The sequence below is a fragment of the Syngnathus scovelli genome, chromosome 20 (genome assembly GCF_024217435.2).
Source record: "Syngnathus scovelli strain Florida chromosome 20, RoL_Ssco_1.2, whole genome shotgun sequence".
Lineage (NCBI taxonomy): Eukaryota > Metazoa > Chordata > Actinopteri > Syngnathiformes > Syngnathidae > Syngnathus > Syngnathus scovelli.
In genome coordinates, this window is record NC_090866.1 from 8531715 (window position 1) to 8555909 (window position 24195).

Consider the following 24195-nt stretch of genomic DNA (forward strand, 5'->3'; position numbering starts at 1 on the left):
AACTGGCGGCCATTTTGGGTCGCCGGACATGTTTTCCCCGTTGAAATTAACGAGAGGCTGAGCCTAAATGTCGAAGCAAGTAGCCCAGTACCGTTTGCCCTTTCGGTCACTGTAAGACGCGCCCACGCTCCATGTTAGCGGAAACTACCAATCGTATTTGAGTATACTCTTGAATGACAGCAGTGTTAGCCAATCCAAAAGGTTTTTAACCGAATACGGCGGTCAATTATATGTCTGTCATGTAGGGTGTCGCCGTGCTGACTGCTATTCCAGAGACGACGGCGGTCGTCTTACTTTAAGTTCCTAATCTCTCCGGGAAAGAAAAACCTCACCAACTTTGCAGTCAGTGCATTTGCTACACTTTCACCTTGAATTCCCATTCGAAGGTTTCTCGGTTGAGCTGGAAGCTGGGCACTGGAATGACGGGGTGTGCCGAGAATTTGAATTAGCTCTCCGTTAGTATGAAGAAAGAGTGAGTCGGGTTAGAGAGGAGCCATTTTGTCCCGACTGTGTGGGAGAAAAGAAAGTGGAAAAGAGGAATCGCGCGGGACGATCTCACGTTGTCGCAACCTTTTCTCTCGCTATCAAGTGGGAAACAGTTGGACTTTTGGAATATCACTTCTCTGACGCGTTTTATTTTGTGGTGGTATTTAGCCAAGTAGCTTGCCAAAGCTAATCAACAAATCCCAGGTTGCAAACTGTCAAAACCGGGGCAGGTGGTCAGGTTGGCATCGGAACTGGCTTCAGACTCCACATAGGCGTGTTAGATTTGTTTTTTGTTTTTGTGTGTGTATCGGAGCGGGTACATACAGTTTTCAATGGCTAAGAAGACGTACGACCTGCTATTCAAGCTGCTTCTCATCGGAGATTCGGGCGTGGGAAAGACCTGTGTGCTGTTCCGCTTCTCTGACGATGCCTTCAACACAACCTTCATCTCCACCATAGGTAAGCAACCACAACAAATGCAGTATTGTCACATCGATTTGCTTTTTTTGACTCTGACTTGCAGGTCCGTTTGGTTAGCCATCGCGCTGTTAGCCTGCTCTGGACTGCCCAGGCCTGCGCTGGTTAGCCGGGAGACAAGTTGTGCAATTTTGAAAACTATTAAACTTAGATAACCCCTACTCGAGGTGACGGTGATATTAGAAACACGCCATAAAACTTGTTTTGGTTAAGACTGACTGTTAGGCAATGTATAATTAGGTAAGCTGTCATTTGTGACATTGCAAGCTAACAAGGCTAGTGGGGGCAATCGCCATAAACATTTGAGCTGTCAGTAAATTATATAAGGAGCAGTAACATCGTAGCTAATGCTTTATTATTTACAGCGTATTAATTGTTATATGGACTTCTCTGGATTCCATTGTGGATTCCATTAGGTACAGATGACACATATTCATACTAAATTATCATGATTATCCCTCGGAATGTATCTCAATGGCAGCTTCTGCTCTAAGGAAAGCAATGAATCTTTTATTTGGCATCTATAAATGGTATTACACTGTTGATGCAACAAAATCTTTCAATATATCGTTATATAAGGAATGTGGTCGTATTAATTTATAATAAAGTACTGGAAAAGTATCTACTGGTTTTGTCCCAATACCAACAATTATAAATTATCATGCCCATATTAGCTAAAGGTCTGCAATTGTGTGCAGACTTATTTTTACTGAGAAGAAAACAACATATCAATGAAGGTAATTTCCTTCACCATTAAAAGTCTTACAATTCTAGGAAACTGCAGTCCCCTATCGGTTGGTAGTTGGAGCATCGTATTGATGCCTATACAAACAGAAGGATTACAATGGCGGGTGCACCTTGTTTATAGAACCCGGCATCTTTTTTCAAATCTACGCACTGGACTGAAACAGAAATTGGAGTGTAGTGTTTTGTTTCGTTGCGTGGCACAGATACAGCGCCACTTCTCAAAATACTCTCAGTGGAAAGCCCCCTTCGCTTTAGTAACTCATCCTTATTTCCAGGCCCCTGAATAGCTGTCGGTCTTGCTCGGTAGAGTTTATTTATGTTTAATTAGATGCGGAACATTGTGCATCCTTTAAAGTTGTGTCTGCACATACTGTAAAGCTTAAACAGTGCGTGTGCATTCTGTTGTTTTATTATTGATGTTGACCTGATCAATATCCTGAGCAACCTAAACCGATGCGGGCGCTGTATCACTTTAGTTACTACGAAACCACGGTTTTCCCCTTTGCCCTCGCTCGTGAGGTGTGCTCGGTTTCTCGTATTTGGCCAAATTTGCACAACTTTTAGGATGTTTACATTTTGCCTCTTCCTCTACCCTGTTTTTTTGTGAAACCCAACTATTCCCCTTCCGCCCTCTCCGGGGTGTGCTTAATACTGGATGAGTCACTCTTTGGCAGCCGCTCGCTTCATTATGGCGTGGCCCTGCCCCTCAAAGAGCACAGCTGTTTCTTGAACTTGTAAACTGAGCACAATCTTTTTTGCTTTAGCTGAAGTGACAGCTCGGTTCTTTGGAAAGGAAAACAACACTTCTGGGCCAAAAGTCATCGGCTGTCCCTCCTGTGGCTTCGCGACCCCTCCAGGAGAATAACACTCATCCGGAATTGAATTACTTGGCCAAATATTATGGTCACGGTCATACAGCGATTATGTCCACGTGTCATGTTGTACCAAATCTGCCGCCATTTTTGAAACGGGTGGCTAAGTTTCATAAATGTCGTTTCTTTTATAGGAATAGACTTCAAGATCAAAACTGTGGAACTACAAGGAAAGAAGATCAAATTACAGATCTGGTGAGTCACTGATTGCATAGGTGTAAGTAAACATACAATTTGGGTTCTTCCACCAAAATAGTGGCCTGAAAGCCAGGTTTGCGCCACATTGCTAACATCGGTTAGCCGTGACAATGTTTCTGTTAGCATCACGGATGAACCGTATATGCGTCACCGACAGGCGGTATAATTCTATGGCTTGCTTCATGAAAACGTCTCACACATAATTAGGCCGAGCTGCTGAAGTTCAGGTCGGGAAGTGAAAAAGCAGAACTGTTTTTGACATTTTTATGCATTTACTTTGCTTGACCTTTAACATTCCACTTAGGAGTGTTGTTTCAGTTCCCCACATTGCCCACATTGTCAAATAATGATACTGAATCGATGTATCATCACGTGAACATTTTCCGGATCCTTTTTGGGTTGGACAATATTTCATCTCTCTATATCAAGTCTTATTTTCATCTATATGAATATGCCATACATGTACAGCGGTACTTCTAACACACTACATTGTTTTGTGCGTTGCCAAAATGCACAATTGACATTTCGTGTATGAATAACTCCTTTGACCTCCTTTTAAGAAGGTTGCAGTCATTCAAGACAAAACCCTAGTGTTGTCGAGATAAACCTGAGCACCCACATCTTCCATTACATGTCTGTAGAAAATAGAAAAAAAAAATCACACAATTTTCAGCTTTGTTCCGCTACTGTACTTGTAGACATCTTTTGAATGACTTATAAGTAATATTAAAATTTAGACTCTTGTGAGTTTAACCAAATGAAAGTTCGCAAAATATGTATTTTATTAGCTAGGATCTTCTTTGCAAGCAGTGATAAATTAATTTTGACAAAAAAGTCTTTCAGGGGAGCTAGTGTAGACGTGTGGGCAGCCTCTGTGTGTGTGCGCGTGTGTGTATGCGAGTTTCAACGTGACTTGTCAGATTACCACAGTGGGGTGAAGACATTATTGGAATGTGAAGCACCATTTATAATTGGTTCTCTTTTTTTTTTCGCATTCTTGACAGGAGTGTTCTTTCTTGTAGGGCATAAAATGAATATGACTATCTGCCTCTGGTGTCCAGAGTTATTAAAGTACAATAAAATACAATAGGGTGACATAACGTGTAATAACATAGCGCTTAGAATTTTGTGTATTGAGTCGCTTGCTTTTTGCAGGAAGGAAATGGTAGTACTTGCCACACCTTGTGATTTTTTTTTCACATCACACCCTCATAGAGCCGTTTACAATTTTATTAATCCATGTTACGTAATGAAGAGTCTTATCGTAGTTGTTGTTATTAAGAGTCTGTCATCTGAATGTGTGTTTACGCAGGGACACAGCAGGGCAGGAACGGTTCCACACCATCACCACCTCCTACTACAGAGGGGCCATGGGCATCATGCTGGTCTATGACATCACCAACGGCAAGAGCTTTGAGAACATCAGCAAATGGTTGCGCAACATTGATGAGGTGAGACTTGCTGTGTTTACGAAACTTTTTAAACCACCTGCCACAGATTTGTATGGTCGTACCTTAAGAAATTCATGCTATAATTTGGGATTTTTTTTAAATGTTCGAAATAATTGAAGTTAACACTATTTTTATGTTTTCAGCATGCAAATGAGGATGTTGAGAGAATGCTACTAGGCAACAAGTGTGACATCGAGGACAAGAGGGTTGTACAAAAAGCCAAGGGGGAGCAGGTAAGACTTCAATAAGCATAAAAAAACACCCCAAATCTGGTTTGGAGGATTTGAATATAGTGAAACCCATCACCGGTATTTACGGGATTCAGTGCTACCTGATCTGTGCTCCACTCTGAAGATTGACTAAGCCATTTTATTTTTGGACAAGCCACCCTTTTGAAGGTCAGCGGTCTTTCTCACTCGCTCTTCTTGTCGTCAACCCAGATTGCGAAGGAGCACAACATTAGGTTTTTTGAGACCAGCGCCAAGGCCAACATCAACATCGAGAAGGCCTTCCTCACGTTAGCGGAAGACATCCTCAGAAAGGTGTGTATCCTTCGGGAGACTTTGGATTTTAATACACTGTGACATTGCTCACTCCACCTCATATTAGACACACACCTTAATAATGCCATGTGTCTTCCAGACGCCTGTAAAGGAGCCCAACAGTGAAAATGTGGACATCATCAGCGGCGGCGGAGGGACGGGCTGGAAGAGCAAGTGCTGCAGTTGAACAACTCGCACCGACACACGCATTCACACACACACACACGTGCACGCACCACACCCTCTCTCGTTCTCTAACGTCTAACTCTCTTACCCTCTAACCCCTTCTCATGACTTTGTCTTGCACACTCACTCTTATCAGAATTAAACAATAAACCACTTCATTCGTCAGTCAGCTAACCCACCCCCCCTATCCCTTCATCTTTTTCCACGCTCCACCTCATGAGCTCCACTCATGTTTCTTGTCGTTTTGTTTTAAAGATTATTCTGAGAAAAAAAAAAAAGTTGAAAAGACAAGCTCATATTTGTAATATCTCCTTGGCCTGAGCTCAGCTCTCTCCCCCCCCCTCCCCTTTTCCCCCCCCACAGCGGCCCTTTTTGGACACTCATCGTCTCCCCAAGTGTTTGCTCAATTACAATTGTTACCAAGTGACAGGTTGTGGCGAGCTCTTTTTGTAATGCGGGGATTTCTTTTGTCCTGTGCCTTATATGGAAGACAGGGGCGAGGCTGTGTCATGGGCGGAGCCACACCCACCCATTGAAATTACACTTTACTAAATCGTTGTCAGTTTGCGCTCCCCGTGCGGAGTCGAGCTGATGCAGAAGCGTTTGAATTTCTCCATCGGCCAAGAGAACGGCATTATATGTCCTGTTTTTCAATGTTTCATTTTTACCTTTATGATTTATTTGACAGATTTTGTTGTTGGTTTTTCTTTTCCCAATTTGGGTTACTGTTTGTTTCCTGCATGCAGATTTCTTTGGGTTGGAAGCGTTTCTGTAACATTATGAGGTATGCCACTGGGTAACTTTGGGCGGGAGGTTCACAAGTTCTCTTTGGAAATTCAAACAGTTTTGCAGATCCATTAAAATAAGCTTGTTTAAGTTAACTTGTTTGTCTTTAGTGTCGTGTTAGTCACATGTCTAATTTGACCTTGCAAACATAAATACCAGTCAAACATGACGTGTACTTACATACTAGTCCAGGAATGCAGATTAACATATCTCTACAATCCTTTTCACGATTGCTTTCTAAATTATTCTAATTGGACAAAAATATTCGAACAGCAATAATTCAGTAATAGTTGTTGATTAATTTGTTTCAAGCCTGTCACTGGCTTTTTCAACCGAACAAGTGTTTCAATTAGCGTTCAACTGTCATGAGGGTATAAAAAGAAATTAACCGCTGTTTAATAAAACAAAATGACTCTCCCTTTGAAGAAGCCTGACAGACAAACAATGCAAAGAACAGGAAAGGAGACTGCCACCTTGTGGCCTTTAATATCTGTAAACTTTACAGATATAGTTGTTATATAGTGGTCCCCAAACTTTTTTTGCGCCATGGACCGGTTACGTCACAGGTGTCAAACTCATTTTTTTTCACGGGCCGCATTGTAGTCATAGCTTCTTTCGGCGGGCCATTATGACTGTCAACCCAAATAACTGTATGAGCACCTCATATTATATACAGTAAAAGCTACAAAACAAACTGACAAATAACTCATTTTCAAATCAGATGAGTAAAAATTGGTCAAATATTTTTTTTAAAAGATATTAAAAGTGAAGACAATTTGCAATTTTAGTAATGACATGAATTTGATGCACAATTTGTCTTCGCGGGCCACCTAAAATGACGTGGCGGGCCGTATCTGGCCCCCGGGCCTTGAGTTTGACACCGGTGGGTCACGTGTTAGAAATATTTTCGCGGACCGGCGTTTATATAAATAATACATTTATACAAATAAATAATACACTCAATACATATATAAATACGATGAAATAAAATGCCACGACTAGCATAAAAACAAGTATAAACGACATAAGTATAACTCACCATTACGTTGAATTAGTGGGAGCACAGCTTGTTTCTCAGGAACGAGCCGGTCCCATCTAGGCGTAATCCGAGACGATGACACCCGAAGTGGGTCAGGTTTGTCTTTTAATGCAAGATGCTTGGTCTCCATGTCCCGAAGCAGTTTAGCTAACGAGGCACCTTCATTACCTCGTTAGCTAGCCTGTCGTTAGCTAGCCTGAGTAGGCTTGGCGCGTCAATCACCGGTCGCGATAAATCCATATTTTACGTAGGACTCCAGAAATTTTCTTTTAAATTCAGCTTTCCTTATCTTAGAAGTCGTAGCCTCTTCTTCAGTCTCTTCTTTGGGTTTTTTTTCCCATTCCGAAGAAGCCTTCCAAACATTTTCTTGCTAATTTTTGCTTGCTTCGCGGGCTCGACTGACGTAACATGTCACGTGACCGAGACAATTATAGTTTTCAAAATAAATTCTTCCTTAAATTCTTAAATCTTTCAGTTTTTGACACACCACTCATAATACAATACTGTTTTTGCATGTGTTAAGTTTCATTCTCAACATCCTTTATTGATCACCCTCTTCCCATACATGTAACCTCTCAAGAGCAACAGTGTATACACACAAATATACAATTATCAATCTTGTGTGACTACACAAAACCAGTGCAGAAGGCCAATGGTCTCCATTAAGTCAAAAAAAAAAAAAAAAACTACATTCAGTTAAAAAAAAAGTGTTTTCTACGTGTCTAATAACTAAAACGCTTGTATTTAGTGCTTTGGATGAGATGAGAATAAAGTCGAACTATCAATACTAATAAGTAAAAGCCAGCAGTAGTGGACATTGAAGAGGGCCTGCCCTTAGGGGGACAAAAAAATAAGTGACAGGGAAAAGAAATATTTACATCAACTGTGTACAACTTCATTTATAAATATGGGTATAAATTAGAAAAATAAAACAAAAAGCTACTGTAGTTCAATCAATGGTCTACTTCTACATACACATTTAATGCCAGTCTGAGAATTAACTATATTTGGTGGGGGGGGGGGAAAGAAAAAGGCACCGCAGTGAATAAATGTAGCAATCAATACTTTAATCATCCACCAGTCACGTACGTCGCTAAGGTCCCGGTCGCGACGGCCAGTCAAAAATATAAATTAATAAAGATTTAATCAAAGTACCCACGCTAAAAGTGAACCGTGTCAGTTGGGATTTTGTCAATAAATTAAGCAGTTGAGAAGCCAATGAAAAAGAAGAGCTTGAGGGAAGTTCATGCCAAATTATGGGTGTACAGCAACTAGCTGATGACTGACTCAACTGGATGACCAGTATGAATCCATTTTAAAAAGCTTTTGCTCATCTTCCAATTAAGACTACTCTTAAAAAAAAAAAAACGTGAGCAGTTCCTATTACACACACACTGTCCTACCACGGTACCATGTCCAGATTGCTACACATAGACGAGATCTCTGACCTGAGCTGGCACCTCGGGCTCGGGTTCCTCGGAATCCGCCTCGTCCTCGTTGAGGCCCTCGTACGCAATGGGCTTGGGGCAGCTGTACGGGTGTCCGTTGTCGTCAAAGAAGCGTCGGAAGGTGAATTCGTAGAAGGCGTGCTCGGGGTGCTTGCCGTTGCGGAACCAGCAGCCCGTGTCGCCGAGGTCATCCTCGCCGACGCTATCCCCGCTCCACAGCTTCTCGGGGTCCACGGGGTCAAAGTTGGACGTGTCCGTGGAGTGGGCGATGGTGGGGACGTAGGGCGCCGCTTGCTGCCGCAAGTCGTTGGAGAAGTCGATGGTCTTGAAGAAAGGGTGGGCTTTGATTTCGTCGGCGCCGTTCCTGCCGAGGCGGTCTTCGGGGCTGCGGCACAGCTTCACGATGAGGTCCGAGGCCTCCGGACTGAGTTTGGCAGGCGGGGGGATGTGAAGGGTACTCTTCCAGTTAATCACCTGGGTGGACGGAGATACCACATTAAACTTAGGAGCATCTGTGTCTTCATATACACCGATGGTCCACATACCTTTAGCTGCGTCTCCAGGGGCGTGGTCGCTAAAAAGGGAGGCTGCCCGACTACCATCTCGTACAAAATGACGCCCACGCTCCACCAATCACACAGCTGGGTGTATCCTACAAGACAGACATTCTCCATCAATCAGTCATGAAGACCCAAGTCAAGCTAACCCAAGTACCTGTTCTGAGCAGGACTTCAGGTGCAATGTAGTTGGGCGTCCCCACTAGCGAGTGAGCCAAGCAGCGCTGGTGCTGTCGGGCTTTTCTCCGCTCGAGAGGCTTCAGGCGGTCCGTGCAGCGGCAGTTGGCTGGGTCCTCCCATTCCTTACTGAAGTCCATGCTGTCCTGCCTGACATGGTCTCCTGCAATACAAAAGATACAAAATGTTCTACTTTGACATGCTTTTGTTGTAGTTTCCACCATTAACATGAACAACTCAAAGAAAAAAAAAATCTAAGCTCTGATACTCACCACTCTGGTAATACTTGGAGTCATGAGTCCAGCGGAATCCAGTGCACAAGCCAAAGTCGGTGAGCTTTATGTGTCCGTCTCGGTCGATGAGAATGTTGTCGGGCTTAATGTCGCGGTGGATGAAGCCCATTTTGTGGACGCTCTCCACGGCGCAGGTGAGCTCGGCGATATAGAACTGAGCCAGCTCCTCCTTGAAGATGCCGAGCCGGATGAGAAGGCTCATCATGTCCCCGCCGGGGATGTACTCCATGACAAAGTAGAGGTTGTCCCGGTCCTGGAAAGAATAGTAGAGACGCACCACCCACTCGTTGTCGGCCTCGGCCAGGATGTCCCTCTCGGCCTTCACGTGGGCCACCTGGTTCCTGAGCAGCACGTCCTTCTTGCGAAGGGTCTTCATGGCGTACAGCGCTCCCGTGTCCTCTTTCCTCGCCAAGCATACCTCGCCGAAGGCCCCGATGCCCAGGGTCTTGATTCGTTTGAACATGCACTTGTCCATCTTGGCCCGCTTGAGCCGAATGTAGTTTGATTCCTTCTGGCAGAGCATCATACGCATCTGCTCCTGGGCGTCCGACGACAAGCCCACCTAAGAAGCCAAGAGTGACGAGTCAGCGAGTAGCCAAAATAATCACACAGGAACACACATGCAGTAGTGGTTAGAAATGTAAAAAAAAAAAAAAAAATGAAGACAAACGACACTGCAATAAAGTGTTCTTCGCATTAGATTGGCGTTTCAATGTTATGAGTCACTTTTAAAGTAAATTTTAACCAGGCGTGCATACTTATTGCCATATTTGGACAAATATACATGCTGCAGAGTAAAAGTGAGGCACTGTGGAATTATAATTTAAAAAAAACATATTCCTGTGATTAACACAGGCTCACTGTATTTCAATACAAAAATGCAAAAAGAAAAAAAAAAGGAAGACATGAAGGGGCATGCGGAACAAACCCCGTGAGAGGAGTGTGTGTGTGAGAACATCCCAATCAGATACTTTTACCTCTCAGCTCAGCTGTTAGTGACAGCACGAAGAGAAAGGGAGAGGAAGAAGGGCCGAGAGAAAAAAAGCAGAGCGTGAAAAAAGACCACAAAGGACTGGAAAGTGTTGAATAGCAGCAGGAAAAAGATTTATTTTGAACAAATTGGTCGTGTTCAATTTCTCACCCTCTGCATCTCACTCTCCAGCTGTTTCCTCCTCCGGATACGCTGCTGATGGTTCTTCAGGATGTTCTCCACATGCTGCTCCATAAAGAACTTAAAGGCCTGCGGGGAGTACAAAGCCACCCGACCCGACTCCCCCCTGCGCTCCTCGTCCTTCGTGTTGCGACGCACGGGGACGGGCGACGTGGTGATCTGCTTCTTCTCCTTTTCTGTCACCGCGTTGCTCTCGGAACTTTCGGCGACTTTCTCCCCCAGAGCGCTCTCGTCTTCAGCCGGCTCGTCTCTGCTGGTGCCGTGCTTACCTGCGCCTTGGTCGTACGCCGGGGGTGAGGGTGCGGCTTGCTGTTGGAGGAGGTGCTTGGGGTAAGGCGGAGGGGGGCCCTGGTAGCTGGGCACCTCGGCTACGACGGGGATCTGAGGAACAGGGGGCGAGGGCTCCGGGTAAGCGGGGGCGGCGGGAGCTGCTTGCTGCATCCACGGCGGGTGCGTGGGGGCGACGGCCGTGTGCAGTTCGGGTTTCTGGACTCGCATGCTTTTGACGGGCTGCAGGATGGGAGCTTGCGTGATGGCGGTGACGGTGGTGGCGGACGGCTGCGAGCTAGCAGGATGGGCTGCTCTGCTGTTGAAGGAATTGGAGCGCACTAGCATGTTGTGCTGCCATGACGGAGACAGATCCTGGTTGCTGCTACTGCCCGATGAAGACGGCTGGTTTGGGGCGAGGAGGCTTTGAGACCAGGAATGGGGAGGCCCCATGTTGTACATATCAAGGTTGTGGCTGTTCCGATTGGGAACCATCAGGGATTGAGGGATGTTCCCGCCGTTGACGTACGACGGCGAAGAAGCGGGCCCACCGGCCTGCATCTGCTGGTCAGTGGGACTCTGCCGGCTGCTCTGGTTGAGCGGGTAGGGGGGAGGCGGTTGCCTGCTGCCTCCCGCCATGTAGTCTGCCTGACCCGAGCCATTCTGAGACCAACCTGACGGGAAGGTAAACTTATTCCCCCCCGAGCTTTGCATGATGATGGGCTGGTGGCCCATAGGCACTGGGCTGATCCCACGCTGGTTCTGAGGCGATGCGGTTGGATAGCCGTCAGCCCAGGCCCCCTGAGGCACCGGGGAGATGCGAGGCACTAGATAATCCATGTTGCCAGAGTAGCGCTTGGTCGACGGGTTGCTGTCCCAGGAAGACGCCGAAGGCATCGGCCCGCGGTTGGGAGGAGGCGTGACGCTGCGCACCTGAGGCGGCAGGGGAGGATTGACTCTCTGGTTGCTACCCGGGTGTCCCTGCGGGAACGCAGGAGGGGGGCCGGGACTATCTGAGCGGTACATCATGGCATGGCGAGGAGCGAGGGATTCTTTCGAGCCTTTCCAGCTAGGCCTCCTCAGTAGTGACTGCTGAATGTGAGGAGCGCCTGTGGACAGCACATGAAGAATGATTATTTCTATGGATTCTTTACATAAAGCATTTACAAAATGGCAGGGTAGGGTGGGGTGGGGCGGCCCAGTTGAAACGTTCACCCACCTGGGGCTTTCAGGCATGCGGTGTTTGGGTTGGCGGAAACCATCTGGTCCCTCATTGAGTCCTGGTAGGTCACCTTTGCCAAGTAGTCAACTGCTGTCACCACACTGTGACCAGGGGTCTGCACAAGCATAGGAAAATAAATTGGTCAATAACACATAAGGATAGCTTGCTAAAAAATAAAACACCTGATGGTATTAGGCCATAAATTATGAATTTAAACTGTTAAATCTGATTTTTACTATTTCAGCATTCATTTCCTTGCTTCCGCTACTCAATGCTACTTTAGCATTTCATCAAAAGGAAGATAGAACTGATAACACTTGATGTCGTCTTCATACTTGCCATTCCACTTGGCATTCTGAACATACTTCAAATAGCTATTCCAAAAAACAAGATGCAGCTTGTGATCATGAATCACCGCGGCACGTGCAGAATGTGAAAATCTTTCCGTATTGACTGAATACCTCCTACCTCTTCAAACCCAGCAAATGGAGGAGGCTCCATCGCCATGTGTTTGTTGAGCTCTGCTGAAGTGCTGGTCTCATTAGCAAAAGGCATCAGGGACTCACGGATCTCCCTCAAGGCCTTATGGTGCGGGTTCTTAGGGTTGAACGAGCGCCCCTGTTGCCTTAGGTCCTCTGGAAGCATTTTACCGCTAAAGTCCACTTTGGGTGGGTCGGAGGGTTTCGACAGGTTTCGCAAGCTGTTCCGGATTTCTTGCAGCATATGTTGGCTGTTGCCACTGTAGTTGCTGGCAGGGAATGTTTTGGGTCGCATCTGCCTGTAGCCCTCTGGTTTCTCTCCTCTCTTCATGTAAGAGCATGTACGAAGACGACGAGGGAGCTGAAGAGGAGCTGACACCAATGCAGCCAAGGTTCTAAGGGGCGGGGTGGGGGGGTCTTGTTAAAGACCTAGATCACATTTGCATACTGCTGACATGAGTGCACCGTCCGTGATAAGGCATTCAGAGCATCTGTCAAGTGGTCCAACAGGTTGGACAAAGGGGATGCAGAGAACACAAAAACACCGTTAATTAGATTATAATCAATAAAAAATTGACTCAAGCATATGCTGAGCACAATGTGGATCACAAAATCTGTTTTGGCGTCATTGGTAATACAAGGTAAGTGGTAGGCGTAATCAACAAATGCGTAATTCAGAGTGAATCCTCCGTCTATCACAAAATACAACAAAATATGCAAAAGGACTCAATTAAGTAAGAAAACAGTAGCCCAAGCATCGCGGCCTATGTGTTACTGCTTAGCTAATGCAACAACAGCTTGCGGAGTACTTAGCATGTTAGCTCGCAACAGCATAAATTGCACCAAATCGCTTAGCCGGCCGCGCTTGACAACTCACCAGTGTAAGTAACGGCGACTATCCCAGATTAAGTTTTATTGTTGATCGATTTTGTATCGTCAACTAGTAAGAAGGTTTGAATAAAATGTCCTTATTGTGGCGAACTAGCTGATAGCGTTTGCTGTTGAATTCCTGAGATAGCTGAATGACAAGTACAGGGAACAAGTTGGATGAAGTAATTACAGAACACTTCCGCTTATTGTAAATTAAAAGGAATAGGGCAAATGAAAACTGATCCAGCAATTCAGCATGTGATCCAGACAAACATTGTTTGGATTATATAATTATTCAGTAGTTTTGAAACAAGCAATTAAATTTTGGGGGACTTGCTTAGTCCGTTTGTTAAGCAACTCCTTTACTTTGAAAGTCTGGCAGGACGTATAAGTGACAAGAATTGAACAACAACTTTTCACAAAATACCCGGATGCGGGTTGTTTTCGTAATATCGGCATTATTTATCATCACTTTGTAAATAAATACACTTGTAGAGAATAAAATGACTTGGGAAGTGTAAATTCTTTTTAAGTAAAAAAAAAAAATCTGAAATGTGAAAAGTAAAAATGCCATAAAATCACAAAAGTTTATTTAGTTCAAAATTTATTGAATTGGCATTTATACAAAAATATGTAAAATATTCAGCTGGGAATGATTAACAAAGACTTCAGGAAGCATCACAGAATTTCACAAATGAATATGCATTGTGATTCAACATCAACGTATGATTTGCAAAGCCTCTAAACTGGGACCTGTCTGTTTACAAAAATAGCCTCTCCATCAGTCCCGCACACGAGACACTGTCCAAGTACATCCAAACTGTTTACGGACAGCGTTTGGCTGGGCAGCATGTGAGTTGTCTCCAGACGCCCTTTACTTGAGTCTCCGCCGAGCCATGCGTCAATGAGGGACTGGTTGCCTCCAGCGGGAGCCATCGCACTGCGAGACACCATGCTGTTGTTTCTAGCACCTGGAAAAAAACAATTAAAACTACCACTTAGTATCGTTGTAAAACTTCATATAGTTTTCTGAGGTTGATTATATGACAACATGAGACTTGCCTTGCAAGAAGGTTGGCATGTCTGAAGTTGATGTCTCCCAGTGAAGCAGTGATCCGTCCTCTGAGCACGTGAACAGATGATCAGGGTTCATTGGATGGAAATGGACTTCCCACACTGCAGACAAAAGATAATATGAATACATTTGAAATGAAAAGTGCCACAAGTATTAAAAAAAAAATCCTACTTTCAGCCGAGTGCGCCTCCATGAGTGACAAAGGTGTGTTGCTTTGCCTCACATCCCAAACATAGAGCATTCCATTCTGGCCTCCCGTGGCCACAATATGCTGCTGGTTTGGATGCGTGTCCACACAGTACAGGGGGGCTAGATCTCCTGACCTGAAATCAAAATGCTAACTCATATCTTCCTGTTATGATAAACTGATGCTACTGACTTGTGGAATCTTACATGGAAAGAATCTGCGACGGGGAGTTGCTCTGTTGCCTGAAATCCCACATCTTGAGTTGGCCGATGGAATTGACCGTCAGGATCTCAGTTGTTCTCAAGTAAGTCACAGCATGAATTGTGCTGCTATCTGCATTCTCTATAAAATGTACAAAAGAATGTATGAATGAAATGATGCGTGGAGAGCAGGAACCGGATTCTGGAGCTAACCTATGATCCGATTGATTGCTTCCTGGTCAGCTCTGTAGACAATAATCCTGCCGTCTTCACCTACAGAAACAATCTCGGGGCTGCTGCACACCACACTAGTACATGGGGCATTGTTGCAAGCGTAATGATGTGCTTCTGCCCACTGGCGTGAGACGGATAGTGCCTGTGGGCAAAAAATATATTACATTAACCAGTATCTGGAACCAATAGTTTGACCTTAGAGTTTACTCTCTACCTTCCATGGCCATATGATGCAATGTACTTGAATTCTATTTCCACCAATAATATTTGTACCTGATTGTTATGGTTGTAGCAGAATATAGTAACGCCTCCGGTTGATGATGCTGTGATGAATCTGTCTTGGTCTAGAAACTGGAAAAAATTGTGTCATGCTACATTAAGACAGAATAGATACAATGGTTTATAAAGACAAGGTAAATGAGCAACTTACTTGAAAATCAAGAACATCTCCCTCATGCTTATGTTCACACAGTAGCTTTGGGTCTATGTCGACTCCATCTTCCATGGAAGAAAATCCATTATTTCCAATAGACCAAATAGAAACTGTGTTGTCCTATAAAAACAGAAGTTTCGTTTTAAAATCAAGAAAGGATATAATGTGACACAATTGGAGTAGATCCATATTTCTTTTGACCACACTTTGAACACTAACTCAATTTCTGATTGCATTTTTCAACACATGAGCTGAGTGACGATTGTACGAAATAAACACGAGACCATCACACAGCTCTGACACTCACAAAACGCATCTAATTCGTGGTTCAACACCACGACATTAAAAAAAAAAAAATCACTCATGTTATTATAAATAAACGACTAACCTCGTTATCCCAAGAGCCAGTCGCAAAGATTTCGGGTTGCTGAAGAGACGAACGCGATACAGGTCGCCATCTGACTTTACTGATTTTCTGAGAAACGTATTTTGCATTACTACTTTCCATTGGAGCAGAGTAATTTAATTTTCTTTTTTGCAAAATGCACGTTTATTGTAGTTAGCTTTAGCTTTCAACACATTAGCCTCTACCGCTTCAACGAACATTACGCTACGGGACTTCCATTAGGACAAACTTTATTCCAGCCAAAGAAGCAACTACTGGTAGCACTCCCCCTAGTGGTCATAGTCGCTACTACAGCTGTAAATCTGAATCCAACGAGCGAGCGACTTGGAAATAACCTCGCAGAAGAGGGATATATTTCAATATTTATTTCTCATGAAATGACACCACATATTGCGTCAAAGACGAGCTGCCCCGCTGTAGCTTCACCGTGAATGTCTGGTGACGTATCGGCTGCTCCGTCTGCTTTGGAGGTTGCCACCTTCCTCGGCAAAACACTTGGCGCAGGCGCGGCACTGACGGCTGCTGTCTACTTAGCCCGCAAAGTCTGCCTAATAATGGCGTGGAAATCTGGAGGAGCTAGCCACGCAGAACTCGTCAACAACCTGCGCAGTAAGTTTGCATGCTTGGGACAGCAGTAGCTGGTTGTGGCAAACGCGAGTGTTGCTTGGAGCCGCTTTAATTTTGGAGGTTTAGTTCACAAGTGGGGGGCTAGCTGGTTGCTATGCTAAGTGGCACGTTATGTTTCTCCACCCCTTTTTAACAAACCACGCTCCTGTCGTTTTGCATGGCGCACGCCTGCGTGGTAGAGGACACATAAAAATGGCTATTCAAGGTCATTCTTTTAGGCGTTTGGTTCAATTAGCTCGTTAGCTTTATGTGCGTCATTTGGGAACGCTGGAGGAGAGGCAACGGTTGCAGGCAAGGCACTCTGCCCACATTCACTGATGCTATCAAAGTGACATCCACTTGACTCCTGCCTGAATGACACTGACAGCTGAAAACCTGCACAGCATGTCTGTATTGCAATGAGGCCAAATCGTTTAAGTTTTATACCCTACTTTCCAACCTCTATCCAGCCAAGACGCATTTAATTAGAAACATCAGATTTATTACTCTGATTACTAATAAGGATGGATACTTTTGCATCAAATTTGGTTGCTCAAACCCTGTCGACTGACATCCAATCCAAGAGCTGAATGGACCTTATATATGGCAACGCATTAAATTACAGTGATCCCTCTCTACTTCGCGTTTCGTTTATCGCGGCTTCACTACATCGCGGATTTTTTTCCAAATAAAACATTTAAAAGTTAAAATAAAACTTCTAAATTGAGGAAATATGTGTCTAACTTTTAGGATAATGTAGTTTTGCTCCAAATGTCCGTTTATATTCCTTAAGAAGTCCGTTTTCGTGTGTTAGCACGATCGCGAATTAGCATCTTTCCGCTAACTCGTGGTTTTTGGAACCAATTATCCGCGATAAACGAGGGATTACTGTATACCTGGGAAACATCAGGTGGCTGAACAATTTCTGCTGTGAATATGTGACTATCCATATTATTATATATCATTTCTTCCATCCATCCATCAAGGAAATTTAATTGCCGTAATAAATCCTATTGTCTTTACCATTACTCACCGGCATGCTATTTAACTGCTTTTATGCGATGTAATATATTTGTTCCATTTTGCATCTTTAGAAAATGGCATCATCAAGTCCGACAAGGTCTATGAAGTCATGCTGGCGACAGACCGGGCTCATTACTCTAGATGTAACCCTTACATGGACTCGCCGCAATCAATAGGTATGTTTACCGGAGTATCGAAATCAAATAAATATACTAACCAAATACATGCTTCTCTTTTAACCTAAAAGGCTTCCAAGCAACCATCAGCGCCCCGCATATGGTATGAGTCAATCTTACTAAGACCTTTGACCTTGGTGACAAGCCCTTTCGAATCCACTTGAGACAAGCTCACTCAATTGTGTCTCTATGTGCCCACTCAGCATGCGTATGCCCTGGAGCTTTTACAAGAGCAGCTGCACGAGGGTGCCAAAGCCCTGGACGTGGGCTCGGGCAGCGGAATCCTTTCTGTTTGCTTTGCACGAATGGTGAGCCGCACGTGACGCATAAAATGCAACGTCGGCTTGTAAATTGTGCCACACATCCTATTTTGCCCTTCACAGGTAGGCCCTGAAGGGAAAGTTGTCGGCATCGACCACATTAAAGAGCTGGTTGACGACGCCGTTACTAACGTGAAGAAAGACGACCCCAGTTTGATCACGTCGGGAAGAGTAACGCTAAAAAGTTGCGTGCTAATGAACGTCAAATGAAGACGACGCGTATATAAATTGTCTGTTTTTCAGTCGGAGACGGACGATTGGGCGACACAGAAGAGGCGCCTTATGACGCCATCCATGTTGGAGCAGCAGCACCAACGGTTCCCCAAGCTGTATGTCAGAGTCTTGATAGAACCTCCAAGGTCCAGAACAAATCTTTCTATTCCTTTCACAGCTCCTGGACCAGTTGAAGCCCGGTGGCCGTCTCATTCTGCCCGTAGGCCCGGCAGGGGGGAACCAGATGTTAGAGCAATACGACAAGATGGAGGATGGCAGCACCAAAATGAAACCCCTGATGGGGGTGATCTATGTGCCTTTAACGGACAAAGACAAGCAGTGGTCCAGGTGGAAGTGACTCCCTTCTTCTCCCCTCCCTCCCTTCCATCCTCTCCTTCTCACAGCGGAAAAGGTGAAATTGGCATGGCTTGGAGCAGGCAAGAGGCTGCATTTTGCTGCTTGCTGACATATTTTGCTTCTTCCATACCATGCCAAGTAGCTGCACGTTTCCTCTTTCTCTCTCTTTTTTTATTTTATTTTATTTTTTTTAAACTGGGTAAATCATACCCGCTAGACTAACAAAACTTGGAAAAAAAAACACTGTGAAGGCTTGTCTTTGGGCTTAGTGAGCATGACCCCCACCCCAGCAATAATCATTTGGAACGTGCCAACTATCTTTTATTTGATCTTCTGCTCTGTGAGATGTAGACAACACTGACCGGTTGGATTGTATGTACATTTTTAAATTTATAGCTAATCTTCAAAGCGTTATTTTGCCTTTTTCCATCTTGTCTAACATCCACAACTTGTGTTTCCTGCAGGGATGAACTCTGAACAGGAAGACAGTCCACCTTTGTAATATCGAACCTGGACCGAAACACAGACTAGGAGGGGGGGGGAATTCCAAAAGCATAACAAAACGACTTATTTAAGTTAATTCACTAAGCCTGATGGACTAAAAGAATGACTGAAGAGGGAGGGAAAAAAAAACGCTTTAAGCTGTACCTGAATAATATTTTTTGTTGTGGTTTCTTTATTTTGAATGCAGTCAGCCATAGTATTTCTGCGTCAAAAGAAGAATGTCGGACTTTAAAGCCTGAGCCCATTAGGTGATTCACATCACTGCAGTTTCAATTCCTCTGCTAATAGATGAGCTTGTCCACCCACCCCACCCCCTCCCACACAAGACACTGATTGCAGTATTAGCTGATGAGCCCCAAATAATCGCAGCACTCAAGACCATCTTATACTACAGCCTAGCGATGCAGTCGGGGAACATACCGGCAATAGTTTTCATCCAAAGAAAACGGACCAGTAACACCAACACGTGCATGGCAAAGATGCGCTTCCAAGGAATATCAAATGCAAGCCCCTCTGGTGATTTTTCACAGTCACTGCTTTGCCAAAACAAGCTGTCATAAATGAATGTCTTGAGGGAAAAACTTTAAGCACATTTTATTTGGAGTGAATTGAGTGATGATTGTCATGATTTCTGGAATGGCATATGACAATAAAGAGTTAGCTTGTGGTTTGGCTTTGGATCTTTTTGTTTTCAGGCAGTAACCACGTATAGTAAGAGTAAGTAAGTTTTTTTTTTTTAAATACCATGATAGATGCATTGCAGAGTTCCACAAGGGTTAGTATTTGACTATTTTATTATGGCTTAGTGTACCAATCCACTACTCGGTGTATCTACATTTCTAGCCACAGGTCAATTTCACATATTGCGAGCAGAAAAATGGCACAGTATATTTTTGTACAGATGTCAAAAAATTTAAAATATAAATTAGGGATCTTCATTACCACTTTTTTTTTCAGACCGGTACGAGTTTTTGAGTAGTCATCGATACTGATACCAAGCACCGATACCATTAGTACATTTTATATGTAAAATTTCCTCCAAAAACAGTTTTAAAATGACCTTTACATTTCAATATATCAATTTTCTTAAAATTGCATGACTTTTGAATTATTATAACTAAAATAATTTTTATTTTGAATGATTTTCTATTCTCATTTTGATTTTCTAGTTCTTTATCGTAAATTGACCACTATAGGGCAGACGATACTGGTATTGATCAATATCGTGAGCACCGATACCGTAAAAAGATGCTGGTACTGGGTTTTGCATCCCTAATACAAACACATAAAAATCTTTGATTCCATTGAAGGAAAATATGTCCGCCAAAATGAAAGCAAGTCCAAATGAATTCAGTTCTTTCATGCCTTGACCTTAACCAAATGACCTTTGGGATGAACTAGAGTGGATTTAGTAAGCTAAGTGAGTGACCAACTCTATTCAGTTCCAGTAGATGATGTTCCAATCCATTTACAAACTCAAAAGCATCAAAAATTTTTACTGGCTTTGTGTCCCTTTAGATCAGTTTCAGTGTAGAAGCATCAGGCATAGAAGAAGAGCAGGATGGGACGTTTCCAAGCTCACATGAAACTAATTACAGACGTTAGGCTACAGGAAAAAATGCAGTGCAACTTTAAAAAGTTCAGCTCTGATGGCTCCATCCTTTCTATTTCCCAGTTTAGAATTGTCAAGAAATTCTGTGTTTACAGGTACATGCCATTGATGAGGTAGTCGGACTCCTCCGTGGTGAGTGGCCTCGCCTTCTTCAGCTTGTGGCGAACGAGTCTCAGGCGACAGGCAATCATGAGCAGCAGGAGGGCGGTGATGATCAGACCCAGAGTCAGTGGAAGGATGGCGCCTGGTGGAGGAGAGAAACAGTTGGGGATGCAAGTTAGAGATAAACATGAAACACATCGGACCTGGTTCTGACCTGATTCAGGGACCGGATGGCCTCCCTTTCCTGGAAACTGTTTGGAAAATGGGATGTCACTCTCTTGGCTCTGTGAGACCTTAGGAGCAGCTTCAAAAAAGTACAATAACAAATTAAAATGATAACTGCCTCATAAAAGATATTCCAAAAAATTAGAAACAACCCATCGTACCTATTTCAGTCTGCTTGGTGATGGGAGGAGCCACAGTAGCTGGTTTAAAACCTGGACCTAAACAATAATGCCAAAAACAAATTGATTTACTCATATCAGTAACACAATGTACCGTATTTTCCAGACTATAAGGCGCACCTAAAAACCTCAAATTTTCTCTAAAGCCGACAGTGCGCCTTATATATGGACCAAATTCCTAAATTTAAACTGGCCCGAAGCATTGTGTCATGAAATCAATCATAAGTGGCCCGCTGAAGACTTTGAATCATGAATCAAAAAGACTATGGATCATTATTTTGTGATTATAAAGTAATTTGTTGCATCTGAAATTGAAATAAAAAAGATTAAATGGAGAATGATTTGATTTGGATTAAAATGGGCCATTCATTGAAGGTGCGCCTTATAGTCCGGAAAATACGGTAGTCATAAACAAAGGCGTCTTTGAAAAAAAAAATGAAAGCTCACTTTTCTGTATACATTCGCTGACGCAGTCTGATTCCTGAAGATAGTTGTTATGGTTGCCCTGGCAACCTCCATAGAGGAAGTGTTTACATTCTCCTGCTTCATGGTCATAGTACCAACGTGCAAAAGTTCCCTTACAAGGTCCAACAACTGGAGCGGTGGAACATGGGTCTACAGAGACAGAAACACGGTAAATGACTTTCTTTTTTTTTTTTTTTTGCTTTATGTCCTTATTCAGGGATCGGATGGCAGAAGGGGACAGAGACGCTTTTGTTCCAAAGCCCAGCAAGAACTGTTTTCTCATGGAATGCAGAATAGATTGTGGCTTTGCCAGCATTTAAGCGTTCAGTGCCATGACTCAGTGGCTGCCTACATGGGCTCCATCTGCTTCTGTGTGTGGATAAACACGAAACAATGGACAATCTAATAATTTGTAGTACAAGAGCTCCATCATTATTGCTATTGTAATAAATTGCATCATGTGTTCTATATTAAAACCACGTCACCTACCTTGACTGTTTGAATTCTGCTGCAGACTGGGTGGAGGTGTGACCCTGCTCCTTTCCTGAGGTCTACTATTGTCATTAGTCTTCCTGGATCCAGTTTGGAGAACAAAACTATCCGCAGTGTGTGTCACTGGAACCTGATGTAGACCTTCAGCGTGGGTCACAGACTTCCTGCTGGCATCAACTAAGCAAGGAATCAAAAAAGTCAGCTTCTTATATGGGGAAGGAAATATGAGTGTTCTTACAGTTTGGGCAGAAGTCTTCATCTGATCTATCTGGACAATGTTGCTTCCCATCACAGGCAAAGGTGATGTCAATACAGCAGCCGTCATCGCATTTGAACTGGTAGTTGGAGCAATGGCCGGTACACACTGCCAACAAAATAAATTTGACTTAATTGAATATAAATTCTAAATATAAATGAAGTCATTACCTTCTGCTTGACGTTTGGGTGCTAATACCGTAACAGACACATTGTCAGACGACTTTTGACCCGAAGTGTCGGTCACAGTCATCTGGAACGTGTAGACACCTTCCTGCAGGCCAGTGATCTTCAGAAGTCCCGGATGGGTCGTCTGCAAAACACACAATAAATCCACATGTGACTCTCTGGGCTTTGTATTTTCAGCCTAATGTGTTTACTTGGGAGTTTTACGCAGAACATGTTGACCTTGTGGTTGCCTCTTAAGGCTGGTAATAAACTCATTATCTCTTTTGCAATGCATTATGGAGCTTCTCTATTGACTGAACAGAAGCGAACAAATGTAACCTGATGCCGAGTGAGTCTCTGCACAATGCAAAAGCAAACTTGTGTGTTTATTCTTCTGTTTTAAAGCTTTTTTTTTATATCCCATTCAATTAATTGCAGAGTCACTGACCTTCATAGTGATAGCCGGGTCACCCTTAACGAGAATCCAATCAAAGCTATTGATCCCACGGTCGTCCACACTGTCTCGGCCGTCCAAAACAGCCCAGTCGGTGGGCAGCTGGATTACAACGTCTTGTCCTGCATCACAGCGAGGGGGCTCGTCAACTTCTGAAACATAAATCATTTGGAAGGTTCCAGCAAATGTCATTCATGGTGTATTGTATTGCAACATACATTTTATTTATTTATTCCCTTCAGAATACAAACCAATTTTTTTTTTTTCAAAAACGCAACTCGTGATCATGTTGTTGATAGGAGCAACTTGAAAACGTCAATCATTAACACACCGGATAATCTTCAGATTGGAGTTAGCAGTTAATGAATGTTCAGATAATATGATTGTGAGAACTATATAGGTCGTATCAAGGTCATATTTTCTAACAGACATTTTACCATACTTTAACTCCAAAACAGAATTTTTAAATTGCATAAAAACGAGAGAAATTTTGAGAATTAGAACAGTGTGGGACTACTTTTTGATCAAACACTATGAGAGTGTCCCACCTTGTGCATCATCAGGTAGCGTGACGTTCACCAAGCGGCTATGCGAGGCGAAACCAGGTTGCGGAGCGAAGGAGCAGACATTTTGGCTCTTATAGGTGCAATTGAATAAATAACAATTGAGGCTGTCCCCGGCCTGCCTCGGCTCCTCCTGGACCACCGCGACGGTGCAGTGAGGCTGCGCGCAGCAAGCGTGCACGCAGTCCCTCCAGGTGTACACTCGCTCCGGCGCCATGAGGAAAGTAGCCCCCTTCTCGATGGAGGCCTTAGCCCGGATGATGCTCTCCCGGGCCGATCTGAAGTCACTCACGCAGGAATCGGCCACCTCGCTCGGCCGATACGTTTGGTCCTGCTGGAGCTGCTTGCGAAACTCCTCCAGAAGCTCCTCCACTCCTGATATTTTGGATTTTAAATCCGATATAGCCGACATGCGAGTGTGGATGGGTTGCAAGATGCATAGGAGAAGAAGGAGCAGGAACGAAATCGCGAAGGCGAATCTTGGTGAGCGGTGATGCTGCTGCTGCATCATCACAGCCATCTTGTTTACTTACGTAAGACCACTCCCTGAGTTCTTCTGAGGTACATCAGGATGGACAGCCCAGACGATGACGAGCCGGACTGAGGAGAAAAAAAGCTCTCGCACCACCGATCACATCCAGTCGTGCTTGAATCTTGTATTTCACAAGCGGGGGCGGG

General features: G+C 44.0%; 5 protein-coding genes and 1 long non-coding RNA gene across 8 annotated transcripts; 3 read left to right on the forward strand and 3 right to left on the reverse strand.

Annotated features, from left to right (window-relative positions):
- The first annotated feature begins 235 nt into the window (after positions 1-235).
- On the forward strand, positions 236-5840 carry rab10 (RAB10, member RAS oncogene family). Its single transcript, XM_049756956.1, has 6 exons — positions 236-945; positions 2717-2777; positions 4093-4231; positions 4375-4464; positions 4672-4773; positions 4874-5840. The coding sequence occupies exons 1-6, from the start codon at positions 819-821 to the stop codon at positions 4958-4960; spliced, it is 606 nt and encodes a 201-aa protein (XP_049612913.1). The 5' UTR covers positions 236-818; the 3' UTR covers positions 4961-5840.
- A 1448-nt stretch (positions 5841-7288) lies between these two features.
- Positions 7289-13435, reverse strand: lats1 (large tumor suppressor kinase 1). Of its 2 annotated transcripts, XM_049756869.1 has the most exons (8): positions 13276-13435; positions 12388-12889; positions 11917-12034; positions 10401-11806; positions 9239-9821; positions 8947-9129; positions 8778-8884; positions 7289-8706 (listed from the first exon to the last, which is right to left on the reverse strand). In XM_049756869.1, the coding sequence occupies exons 2-8, from the start codon at positions 12727-12729 to the stop codon at positions 8209-8211; spliced, it is 3237 nt and encodes a 1078-aa protein (XP_049612826.1). In that variant the 5' UTR covers positions 12730-12889; positions 13276-13435; the 3' UTR covers positions 7289-8208. The 2 variants fall into 2 exon arrangements, with proteins under 2 accessions (XP_049612826.1, XP_049612827.1); XM_049756870.2 differs by lacking the exons at positions 7289-8706; positions 8778-8884; positions 8947-9129; positions 9239-9821 and adding an exon at positions 9970-10248.
- Positions 13436-13855: 420 nt separating this feature from the next.
- Positions 13856-16046, reverse strand: nup43 (nucleoporin 43). The gene is made up of 8 exons (XM_049756933.2): positions 15786-16046; positions 15395-15517; positions 15238-15315; positions 14944-15106; positions 14737-14872; positions 14515-14666; positions 14331-14444; positions 13856-14239 (listed from the first exon to the last, which is right to left on the reverse strand). The coding sequence occupies exons 1-8, from the start codon at positions 15903-15905 to the stop codon at positions 14010-14012; spliced, it is 1116 nt and encodes a 371-aa protein (XP_049612890.1). The 5' UTR covers positions 15906-16046; the 3' UTR covers positions 13856-14009.
- A 44-nt stretch (positions 16047-16090) lies between these two features.
- pcmt (protein-L-isoaspartate (D-aspartate) O-methyltransferase) lies at positions 16091-19669 on the forward strand. Of its 2 annotated transcripts, none has more exons than XR_007488827.1 (8): positions 16091-16412; positions 17504-17608; positions 17680-17711; positions 17812-17916; positions 17992-18112; positions 18172-18257; positions 18320-18553; positions 18963-19669. XR_007488827.1 is itself a non-coding variant. In XM_049756949.1 (8 exons), exons 1-8 carry the CDS (start codon positions 16235-16237, stop codon positions 18973-18975), a joined length of 810 nt encoding a protein of 269 aa, XP_049612906.1. In that variant the 5' UTR covers positions 16091-16234; the 3' UTR covers positions 18976-19669. The 2 variants fall into 2 exon arrangements, 1 of the variants encoding a protein (XP_049612906.1); XM_049756949.1 differs by having other exon boundaries at positions 18320-18489.
- Positions 19670-19778: 109 nt separating this feature from the next.
- On the reverse strand, positions 19779-24174 carry lrp11 (low density lipoprotein receptor-related protein 11). Its single transcript, XM_049756919.2, has 9 exons — positions 23503-24174; positions 22949-23106; positions 22504-22645; positions 22316-22441; positions 22075-22254; positions 21568-21735; positions 21103-21159; positions 20931-21020; positions 19779-20858 (listed from the first exon to the last, which is right to left on the reverse strand). Exons 1-9 carry the CDS (start codon positions 24035-24037, stop codon positions 20704-20706), a joined length of 1611 nt encoding a protein of 536 aa, XP_049612876.1. The 5' UTR covers positions 24038-24174; the 3' UTR covers positions 19779-20703.
- On the forward strand, positions 21614-22794 carry LOC125990168 (uncharacterized). The gene is made up of 2 exons (XR_007488832.1): positions 21614-21754; positions 22100-22794. It is a non-coding gene; the product is annotated as an uncharacterized lncRNA (long non-coding RNA).
- Positions 24175-24195: the final 21 nt, after the last annotated feature.

Excerpts from the sequence above, each read along its gene's own strand:
- rab10 (XM_049756956.1), top strand. The coding sequence starts at position 819 with ATGGCTAAGAAGACGTACGACCTGCTATTCAAGCTGCTTCTCATCGGA. Across the intron at positions 4,465-4,671 it reads AAAAAGCCAAGGGGGAGCAG|ATTGCGAAGGAGCACAACAT; the intron begins GTAAGACTTCAA and ends TCGTCAACCCAG. Across the intron at positions 4,774-4,873 it reads CGGAAGACATCCTCAGAAAG|ACGCCTGTAAAGGAGCCCAA; the intron begins GTGTGTATCCTT and ends TGTGTCTTCCAG.
- pcmt (XM_049756949.1), top strand. The coding sequence starts at position 16,235 with ATGTCTGGTGACGTATCGGCTGCTCCGTCTGCTTTGGAGGTTGCCACC. Across the intron at positions 16,413-17,503 it reads ACTCGTCAACAACCTGCGCA|AAAATGGCATCATCAAGTCC; the intron begins GTAAGTTTGCAT and ends TTGCATCTTTAG. Across the intron at positions 17,917-17,991 it reads CTGTTTGCTTTGCACGAATG|GTAGGCCCTGAAGGGAAAGT; the intron begins GTGAGCCGCACG and ends TGCCCTTCACAG.
- lats1 (XM_049756869.1), bottom strand. The coding sequence starts at position 12,729 with ATGAAGAGAGGAGAGAAACCAGAGGGCTACAGGCAGATGCGACCCAAA. Across the intron at positions 12,035-12,387 it reads CATTTGCTGGGTTTGAAGAG|ACCCCTGGTCACAGTGTGGT; the intron begins GTAGGAGGTATT and ends ATGCTTGTGCAG. Across the intron at positions 9,822-10,400 it reads TGGAGAGTGAGATGCAGAGG|GTGGGCTTGTCGTCGGACGC; the intron begins GTGAGAAATTGA and ends TTGGCTTCTTAG.
- nup43 (XM_049756933.2), bottom strand. The coding sequence starts at position 15,905 with ATGGAAAGTAGTAATGCAAAATACGTTTCTCAGAAAATCAGTAAAGTC. Across the intron at positions 14,667-14,736 it reads CCGTCGCAGATTCTTTCCAT|GTCAGGAGATCTAGCCCCCC; the intron begins GTAAGATTCCAC and ends TTTTGATTTCAG. Across the intron at positions 14,240-14,330 it reads CATGCCAACCTTCTTGCAAG|GTGCTAGAAACAACAGCATG; the intron begins GCAAGTCTCATG and ends GTTTTTTTCCAG.
- lrp11 (XM_049756919.2), bottom strand. The coding sequence starts at position 24,037 with ATGGCTGTGATGATGCAGCAGCAGCATCACCGCTCACCAAGATTCGCC. Across the intron at positions 22,646-22,948 it reads ACCCGGCTATCACTATGAAG|ACGACCCATCCGGGACTTCT; the intron begins GTCAGTGACTCT and ends TGTGTTTTGCAG. Across the intron at positions 22,442-22,503 it reads ACCCAAACGTCAAGCAGAAG|TGTGTACCGGCCATTGCTCC; the intron begins GTAATGACTTCA and ends TTTTGTTGGCAG.